The sequence below is a fragment of the Mastomys coucha genome, unplaced genomic scaffold, assembly GCF_008632895.1.
Source record: "Mastomys coucha isolate ucsf_1 unplaced genomic scaffold, UCSF_Mcou_1 pScaffold3, whole genome shotgun sequence".
Classification (NCBI taxonomy): Eukaryota; Metazoa; Chordata; class Mammalia; order Rodentia; family Muridae; genus Mastomys; species Mastomys coucha.
The window spans coordinates 20,841,631-20,852,690 of NW_022196909.1; the positions used below are offsets into that span (position 1 = coordinate 20,841,631).

General features: G+C 37.1%; 1 protein-coding gene across 2 annotated transcripts in view; it reads right to left on the reverse strand.

Moving 5' to 3' along the window:
• The window catches only part of Ascc3 (activating signal cointegrator 1 complex subunit 3), a 267,615-nt gene that overhangs the window by 217,641 nt on the left and 38,914 nt on the right, over positions 1-11,060 (reverse strand). For both annotated transcript variants that reach the window (XM_031347189.1, XM_031347190.1), the window contains one exon: positions 474-594. In XM_031347189.1, coding sequence (XP_031203049.1) covers positions 474-594 — 121 coding nt within the window. The remainder of the gene's footprint in view (positions 1-473; positions 595-11,060) is intronic.

The window sequence follows — 11,060 nt, forward strand, 5'->3', positions numbered from 1 at the left end:
AATGTATATATATATATAAAACACATGGTATTCCAGGTGTTTTTAAAGTGATAGTTATATAGCAGTTGTGAAAGTGACTGTCACTGTTCTTACCTGTACACATAGAGTTTACAGGGTGTTACCATGTAGGGTACAATTGTTTCACATATTTGTTTCATGATCATCTATGTGTCAATTTTATATATACTGGCATCAGTAATATTACAAGCCAAATTAAAAGCATAATCACTTACAACTTTTTAACCAACAAATCTTTCTTTTAAAACATGTTATTTACTCTTGAATTTTATAGAGTGATAAAGAAACATGGTTGCATTTATTCCTCAATTCTCTCCTCCAACTTCCCCCCATAGCCTCCTAAACATTCCCGCCTCCGAAGGTCATGCTTTTCAGATAGCTCAGCAAGTCCACTTAGTACTGACCCTATGCCCACAAATTTATCTCTTAGATTACAATTACTACCAGATCCTTACCTTGAAGAACTTGAAACTTATGATCACTTGAGGAATTAAGAAATCGATCTACAATTGTAATTCTGTGCTGGAGTAGCTTCTCAATCAGATCAAGTCCTTCGGGTCCCAGCAATTCAAATAACTTTAAAAGAAAATAACAAAGTAAGCTTTTACCCATTACAACCCTGTGTAGCAAAACAATGAAGTCAAACTAACCAGACACAGGAAATAAGATTTAAGACAAGAGTCAACCTGAAAAAGAAGTTCTCAACTATCTTCATAGTAGCCTTATTTGTAACAGCCAGAAACTGGATATAACCCACGTCTCTCAACTGAAGAATGGATACAGAAACTGCGGTAAATCTGCACAGTGAACCTCTACTCAGCCATTAAAAACAAGAATATCACGAATTTCACAGGCAAATGAATGGAACTGGAAAACATCATCCAGAGTGAGGTAACCCAGACCCAAAAGGACATGCAAGGTATGTACTCACTTGTAAGTGGATAGGAGCCATAAACTACAGGAGAATCATGCTATATCAACAGACCCAAAAAAGCCAAATAACAAGGTGATCACAAGGAAGATGTTTGAATTTTTCTCAGAAGGGGAAAACAAAAATAGATATCTTAGATCAATGGAAAAAAGAAATGGGTGGAAGAAGGGATGGGGAGTAGAGAGGAGATGATATGTAGAGAAGGCAGGGGAGTGATCTCTAGGAGGTGCTAGAGACGCGGGGTGGGGAGAGGCCTTAGAGGGGCTATGGGAGAGACTCTAGCTGAGATTCCTAGCAGCCACTTCCTGTACCCAGGCAAGATTCCGGGTGAAAGGGTAAGGATAGCAACCCACCCAGAGCCTCTGAGCCAGAATGTGCCCTGCCTACAATACGTGCAGAGACGAAGACAGAGCAGAGACTCGGGGAATGGCCAACCAATGACTGCCCCAAACTGAGTCCCATCCCATGGGCAAGAACTGACACTATTAATGATATTCCACTGTTCCTGCATACAGGAATCTAGCCTAGTTGTCCTCTGAGAGGCACCACGGAGCAGGCAATGGAAAGAGATGTAGAGACTCACACCCAGAAATTAGATGGATCTTGAGGACTCTTATGGAAGAGTAGGAAGAAAGACTGAGGGGCCTGAGGAATAACAAGGACTCTACGGTAAGAGAAACAGAGTCAACTAACGTAGACTCTTGGGAGCTCCTAGAGACTGAATTACTAACCAAAGAGCAAGCACAGGCTGGACCTAGGCCCCCTGCACATATGTCGCAGATGAACAGCTTCGTCTTCATGCAGGTCCCCCAAACTGGAGAAAGGGCTGTCCCTGAGCCTGTGGCCTGCCTGCCTGCCTGCCTGCCTGCCTGCCTGCTGGCCTGGAGAACCCACACCCTAAATGGATAGCTTTTTCTGGCCTCAATGGAAGAGGAGATGTGCCTAGTCCCTTGAGACTTGCTGGGAGGGGGAAGGGAGAGTTGATACCCCAAGGGGTACTTAATCTTCTCAAAAGAGAAGGGGAAGGGAAAAAGGGAGCAGAACTTGCTTGAAGGGGTACCAGGAGGAGAGGAAGAGCTGACACTGGGTTTTAAAGGGAATACATAAATAAGCTTAATTTAAAATAAAAGAAAAATCTCTACAATGTTAAGGAGCATGTAGTACTTTTATAAAGACAACTTGTGGTTATATAATTAAAGATTATAATTCTGTTTTTAAAAACAATTATAATTTGCATACATAAGTCTACATCAGAGAATAATTATTATTTGTAGTTTTCTCTGGTGTAGTCAAATTAAATTCTAGGATTTAGTTTACTTGTCAACATTTTTCTGGTTTTTACAAAGACCACAGATTATTAGCTACCTACCAGCTTACTAGAACACCTGCCATTTTAGACTTAGAAAAAGATTTTAAACAATCATGAATGGGTACTAAATTTTTCATGTATTTTAAATACAGAATAAGTCTGAAATGTAAAACACAGCTCAGAAAAGTCTTCATGGATATGTTACATTCCTATGCGGGAGCTTTCAAAGAGTAAGCTGACTTTAGTCCTGAGCCAGAACAAAGCTCAGGACTCAGAGGCTTTCAGTGAGAGCTCTCAGCTTTTCCTTCTGGAAAGGACCAGACTTCCTCAAATATGAGCTGAGATGACACATACACACATATATACTAGTCTTTTTTCAGATTGTTACACTCTTATATCCGAATGTGAGGAAGTTAAATTAACCAAATTTTGTTGTTAGAGAATCCATACACAAAGTCATAAGACAAAAACTCCTGCTGAGTATAAGATAAATGTAATTTTTTTGCTCTTTAATGAAGTTATATAATAAGCAAAAGGAAAATAAAACAAGATGAAATATGAAGAATGATCCTGTCTTATCAACTCTAAAGGTGTCAGCAGGATAAAAACATTTATTATATGTCAAAACTATAATAAGCACGAATCCTATAAAATCTGGCCTAATCTTTTCATATTCAAGTACTAATATTATTTGATTTTATAAAACCTAAATTGAGGAAACTTACATGAATTATCCAGGATTACACAGATAATAGAAAAGCTAAGTTTGAAGAAATACCTACCTGAATCTGAACATAAATGTAATATTTTACAGAAAGGTATTATATGATAGTCTATTGATAGAGATATACAAACCAACTAGCAGGTCTAGGGGTATATGCCTAATTCACATTTACTCAGAAGTGATCACAGGTTTCATTCAGGTCAGCCTGGGTTACATAGCAAGACACCCTTGCAAGGAAAAGGTCAGGAATTTTGGTTGCTGATGACATACTGAGGACTTTTAAAACCTTATGAGCTCTCTAGACATCTGAAAAATGGTTAACATCCAACAAGAATAAGAAATGTAACTAAATCCTCATAATAACTCAAGTAACAAAGAGAAATACTGACACATGTTAAGCTAAAGACAGACAAATAATCAGAAAAGATTAATACAGGATCCATATTTTAGCCATGTTACAATAAGCAGCTAATAATAAGCATTCTATAAAATCCTGAGTATTTATTAAACACTGCAATACTTCTCTTAAAATTTATAAACCAATAGCAACCATCATAAACATCTAGGAAAGCAATGGGCTATAAAAACAAATATACACTCACATAGAAAATAATATAGTTTTACTGGAAATAGACCAAGGAATAAAAGGGCACTTTCAGAAATCATATATATGTAGCAATTAGCAAATATTAAGAATATTAAATACTTATCTTAGTAAAAGCTGTTCACGAATACTGTAAAAACTGTTTCTATTATCATAACCAGCATACTAAGAAGGGGTTAGAATGCTTTACTTTGTAAGATATAATATGTTTTCAATAACACCTATTAATTTGCATTTGAACAAAATATTGAAAACATAAACTTCTTTATGTCCCCTCACCAGAAATCAGTTTCTAAGACATTACATCTTACATGAATCCAGGCCATTGACGGTTTTTCCCCAAAGCCAATGGTCTTTCATCTGAGCTCTAACTGTAAACTATCCATAGCTTTAGAGATACCCCTGATATCAATTCTGTCTCTTTTATTCTCAGCTTTTCTTCCAATTTCAAGAGTTCTTCTACGCATTGGAAGTCATTTATTCTGTTTCCCTCCCTAACAAAAGTATGTATTCAAATTTCAGGTACAAGGCCATACAGGAAGCATGTACACTGATAGTTATCACATTACTTAAGTCAATAACTAGGGCTACTAACTTAGGAAGGGAAGGAGTTTGCTTTGTCTTGAAGTTCTGGCAGCACAATGACTTCCGATGTGAGTGGACTTCTGTAGGACAAGACCACTACCACAATAATCCACTGTATGAAGCAACTGACACAGTCAGGGAGACATGGATCTGGCTCCCACAGTCTCCTTCAAGTGGACTCTTAACACCTCAAGACTTCCCGTAGTCTTACTCCACAACACCATCACTCTAGTAACCCAACCTTTACCACTTGAACTCCTGGGGACATGCATACTCAAACCATAGTACTCCACTCCTGAGAGCGCACTCACTATTAAACATGGAATCAAACACCAAGAAGTTATTCCCAACAAGCTGATTAAAGTGTTTGCTTTGCAACAGTAACTACTGCATAAGTGACTAGCACTAGAGAGTATCTTCAGCAGGTCATATTACAGGCTTCAAGATAAGCCTCAATCCATTCTAAAGAGAATAATCCAAAGTATGTTCAGTAAACATAATGAAATGAAACTAAAAATCAATATGACAATTTGAAAAATTCTCAAATACGTGCTAATTAACCAAAAGAGTAATAACCAATTGATCCAAAATTTAGTAAAATATATACACTTTAGGATGCAAATACAAATAAGAGACAGCTGGAAGTGGATATGATCAAGTATGCAAGCATGAAAAAAATGAGTAAATTCAAAGCAAATTGTATGAAATGTAGTAAAAAGTGCTTAAGAGGAAATTTATGATCATACATTCCCTTTTAAAAACTCATTCAGGTCAACTTTATTTTCAACTTTAAGGTATCAGAAAAAGGAAAAGCAGACATGAAAATAGTAACTCCTGTGCACAAATAAATGAACTACAGCACAGACAAACAATAGAGAGAATCAAGAAATTCCAAAGACTTTAAAACTTTAGCTGGATTAACAAACGGGGGGGGGGACTAGAATGAATTATGCATTATAAAGATACAGCATCGAAAAACTAACTCAAGAACTTACAGAGCATCTGTATAGACTAGCAAGGAAAAGGATGCTTAGTGACCAACATCAGACCACCAAAAAGACAAGGTCCAGATTTTGTTGTCAGCCAACCAATTTATGGAGAAATTAAATTCTACTGATGGCTTCTATTGAATCTTTTTAAAAGGTTAATTCCAATTCTTAACACTATGCACAAATTAAAAACATGCAAAAAACATTTCTCAACTGATGTTTCTCAAAGCCAATACTAGTGACACTCAAACCAAATGCATAACAAGAAAACTATAGATCAATGACTTTGGGATAGGGAAATAAAAGAGTATCCATGAAGTGCTAGCAAAGTAAACCCAGTGACATATTTGAATGTCTTAACTCAGATTAGATAAATGGATAGACAGAAAGATAGAGGGTAGACATTATGATAAAGAGAAATCAGTGCAACAAATACAAAGCAGACACGACAGGTGAGAAAACCGACCAATCTGAACACCTTATCAATAAAATAAAACAAACTGCACAAATTAGTTTAACAAATGAGAAAAAGATGACTTTATTTTTTCATGAGAAAAAATAAGTATACTTGAAGGGAATTCTATACCTTCATAAAGGACAACAATGGAAACAGCTAACTATGGCATTGTTTCATAAAAGAGCAAATGCTTAGCCACGAAGATCAGAAATAAGACAAAGTCTCAACTCACCACTTCTACTCAACACTGCGTGGAGGTTCTAAGCCAGGGCATTTAGGCAAGAAAAAGATATATAGGGCATCTAGACAGAAAGAGAAGAAATACAACTATTTATTCACAGATGGCATAATCTTACATACAGAAAATACTACCAGAACTAATATTTTCTTCAAGAATGCACAAGATGATATAAATATTTGAAAATCAATTGTATCCTATCCTAATAATGAATAACCTAAAAATGAAACTAAGAAAATAATCCCTTCTATAATGTCATCAAAAATTACTGAGGAATATGTTTTTTAAGGAAGAGTAAGATGTTTCCACTGTACCTACAAAATACAACTGAAGGAAACTAAAATCCTAAATAAAAATCAGTATCTATGAACCAGAATACATAATACTGAGATTTTTCATACAACCCGTATTACTCTACGATTCAGTGCAATCTCTCTCAGAATCCCTAGTGACTTCTTTTCCAAAAAGCAGTGAGCTAACTCTCAGATTCATACAGAACTGGGAGAAACCCAGAATAGTAAAAAGAATCTTGTGATGATGGAGGGAAGGACCAGTTTCGGATTCAGAGGTTCCTATATCTACACTCACAGCAATGTAATCAAAACCAAAACTGTGCCATGTTGGCATACAGATAAACATAACAAACAAGAGAAAACAACAACAATAAAAATCCTTCATGTGTCTATAGGGAATTTATTTCTGGCTAAAGTCAAGGCAAGGGGAAGTCTTTCAATAAGCAACAATAGAATAACCAGAGAAAAGAAGGAAGAGGAAGAGAGAGGAAGGGAAAGAGAAAAGAAAGGACAAAGGAGAAAAAGACTATTATCTGAAACCACAAACAAAACTTAACTCGATGTGAACCAATGGTCTAACAGCCTTAAAATCTAAAACTATAAAACTCTTAAAACATAGCAGTAAATCTTCATAAAAAGGATGCTTAAGTACTACCTCAAAAATATGAGCAACAAAAGACAACAGAAAATAGACCAGTTCATACTTCCAAAAATACACTCAAGAAAGTAAAAAAAAAAAATTCATAGAACAAAAAAATTTGCAAATATATATGCACAAGACGCTTCTGTACAACATATAAATAAACCATAGTTGAAGAATAGTAAAAAGAAATAAAAAGATAAAGCATTTAAGTTTCTCTATGAAATACACATCACTGTATACTAAGCATAATGACACCCAGTATGATATAGTCTTGAGGAAAGCACAGAAGTGGATTAAAGAGTTAAGGATGGCAAAATTGTAAGGGTAAAGGACAAAGGCCTACAATTTCATAAGATGATTTAAGGGTAGAAAAATGCTATAATTCCATGTGTCTGTGTATATATAAGAATTTGTGTTCTATATATGCAAAAATTATACCAATAAACTGCTTGAAATACCAAGAGTAATCTAAATATTGCTTAAGTCTTAAAGATATGACTGAAAAAATTTCCCTGTATGAGAAGTTTTCATACTATTCTTTGTATTCTTTGTACTAGTTAGTGGGGATCACTGTATTTCAACACAAGTATACAGTGTGAATCAGTCTAATATATTTTCTGTTTTACTCATTCCTACCCTACAGAACCTCTACATTCATGCCAACTTGTCTAAAAAAATGTTTTACATGAGTATTCTACATTGTTGTTAGTCAGACACAACAATTAAGGGTAGTATCAAAGAACTTTCTACAGAAAGAGGGGTGGGAAAGTAGGAAGGGATGAAGGGGAGGGATAACTGAAATATATATCTATATCCTTATCCCCCATGAAACACACACAAACTATAACAGGAAACACTCTGGATGGATGGATGGATGGTTAGATGGATAGTTCAGACTACTCTTTAGATTTATTAAGTCTTAAGATACTGTTAATTTTTAAAATGAGGTCATTTCTTCTATAAGAAAATAACCCTGCTAACCTTACACACTCATATTCTTAACCACTCAGCTACCTAATCCACAGTGTTTCTTGTTCACAAATGGCAAATTCTAGTAAGAAATATTTTTGGACAACACAAATTTTAGAAAACCACTAGCTTGCAATCCCACCAGCAATGGAGGAGTGTTGTTCTTTCTCCACATCCTCACCAGCCACCTGAGATGCTGATCTTAGCCATTCTGACTGGTATGAGGTGGAATCTCAGGCTCATTTTGATTTGCATTTCCCTGATGACTAAGGATGTTGAACTTTTCTTTAGGTGCTTCTCGGCCATTTGAGATTCCTCTGTTGTGAATTCTTTGTTTAGTTCTATATCCCATTTTTTTGATTTGGTTGTTTGGTTTTTTTGGAGGTTAGCTTCATGAGTACTTCATATATTTTGGATATTAGCCCTCTGTTAGATGTGGGGTTAGTGAATTTTTTTTTCCCAATCTGTAGGTTGCCAATTCGTCCTACTGACTATGTCCTTTGTCGTACGGAAGGTTTTCAATTTCATGAAGTTCCATTTGTCAATTCTTTACCTTAGAGTCTCATCCATTGTAGTTCTGTTTAGGAAATATCCCCTACCCTGTGCCACTGAGTTCAAAGCTGGATGACCAGCAGTCTCAGCTATCATAGACCCCCCAAGATCTCTCAGACACTGAGTCACCAACCAGGCAGCATACACTAGCTGAGAGGAGGCTCCCCACACATATACAGCAGAGGACTACCTAATCTGGCCTCAGTGAGAGAAGATGCACCTAACCCTGGAGAGACTTGTGGCCCCAGAGAGTAGGGAGGTCTGGTGGGGTAGGGTGGAGGAGACGTCCTCTTGGACACGGGAGAGGAGGAATAAGATGAGGAACTGTCCCTACCGGGAAACTAATTTCTAATGAAAGAACGTGGAATAATGGCAAAGACAGTCCTTCCCTTCTTAAAACACTCTTTAAGATCCCATGATTGACAAAACAAGCAAATAAAAAAATATTCGTTTATAAATGCATGGTTTATACAACTTCCAGACAAAGAATCTTAGCAGAGTTCTGGGATAAGAGGCTATCAGATTCAACAGCAATCCAAAATTATGTTTTCTGTAACATTTGTCACATCTATCCACTCCAGGAGCAGGTAGGTACCCTTCCTCACACAAGGTCTGCACGACAAACTAACTTGGCACTGACAGTGACTATTTGCAAAGGTACACAGCTGTCTGGGCCATTGTTCACTGTTCTAATACAAGTACCCGAGACCACAAAAATAAGAAGGAAAGAGGGAGAGGCCAGCTGTGTACAGAGACATCTATGAAAGAAATTTATACAACACAACAATGCAAAGATATCACGAGCCTGCAGGGTTAGAAAACATAACAGATAAGCTAATACGCTTCCCTTTCCCTCTCCAATTTGCTACCATTGTTCTGCTTTGTTTTGTTTGAGACAGCAAGTCTTTCTATAAATTAATATGACCCCAAAAAATTAAACGAGATGGAAGGCCCGAGTCAGGGTGCTTGAATACCACTTGCAAGAGGGAAAAGGAGTCATGGAAGGCAGAGAGATGGAAGGAGGGACTTCAGTGGAAGGAGGGAGGGGGAAAGGAATGGTAGATAGGTCAGGTGTGGGCAGAGAAAGAAGAGAGGCCCAGATTTGGTATAAAATGCAGAATGCAAAGAAAAACTAAGCTCCATTACTCAAAGTACTTTCAGGATAAGATCTATTTTGATCCAAATTCAAAATGTTTGGGATCAGAAATAGACTGATTTTAGTTGTTTCAGACTTGAGAAAATTTGCATATGCATGTAACACAGCTTGAGAAGAGGACTAAACATGAAAAGTCATTCATTTCATATGTACCTTATATATGCAGGCTCAAAGTACAAAGAACCCTATAAAAATTACCTAATAATTGAATATTAGGTTTTAAGGAAATAAATGAATACAGAACATCTTTTAGGGAAAAATATATGATACCATTCATTTTTGCTTCAGGAGTTTTTCCAAGGGAAACATGTTTGACCATAATATATGCATACATAAATTCTATTTTATTTTGGTAAAATTAATATTGGTTCAACAATGAAATTAATACAATTATTTCATATTTTCTTGTAAAAACCAACAGAAGATTTGAAACCACTGCTCTAACTAGAGCTTGGATCATCGGTTATATATTTATACTTCCTACTGAAAGTATTCCATTCCCACTCTAGCTATGTTCTAGAATCGGAGGAATATTCTTCATAGTTACTGCTATGTTAGAACGTAACATGTCCTTTACATCTTATGTATTTGAACACTTGGTCCCCAACTGGGGCACTGGGAAACTGACAGAACCTGAAGGAGCTGGCTGAGGCAGTGGGTTACTGGGAGCGGGCCCTGGGGTTTTACACCCAAAACACACATTCTGGTTCACCCTCTGTTTTCCTGACCAGAGATGCAGCAGCCAGGTCTTCCTGCATGCCATGCTTTCTCTCCCATGACCCAGGGACTGCAGGCCGGAATAAAGCCTCCCTCCCTTACATTGTTTCTTGTCAGGTGTTTTGTCACAGCAATGAGTGAAAAACAGACAACATCACAAAAAATCCATACCCCCACCACACAGGAACAAAGACAATACAAACAACTCTAATGATGGGTCAGAATAAATGAGCAACCCAATAAAACCTACTAGTTTTCATTTTACCCATAATTTTATTAGGATAAGTCTACTGCCTGGTACATTATATAAAAATTTGTAAGAACAGAACTCCAAAATTTTTTTTAATAGTACTTAACTTACTTTTTATTCTATTTCTTATTAGATATTTTCTTTATTTGCATTTCAAATGTTATCTCCTCTCCTGGTTACCCCCCTGAAAAAATATCAAAAACAAAAACAAAAACAAAAAAACTAACCATGTTTCTCCCCTCTCCCCGAGCACACCACCCCTCCCTCTCCCACTTCCTGGCCCTGGCATTCCCCTACACTATGGCATAGAACCTTCACAGGGCCAAGGGCCTCTCCTCCTATTGATGACCAACTAGGCCATCCTCTGCTATACATATGCTGTTGGAGCCATGAGTCACACCATGTGTGCTTTTTGGTTGGTGGTTCAGTCTCTGGGAGCTCTGAGGGTACTACTTAGTTCATATTGTTGTTCATTCTAAGGGGCAGCAAACCCTTCAGCTCAGTGGTGGCGCACGCCTTTAATCCCAACATTTGAAAGGCAGAGGCAGGCAGATTTCTGAGTTTGAGGCCAGCCTGGTCACAGCGTGAGTTCTAGGATAGCCAGGGGTATACAGAGTAACCCAGT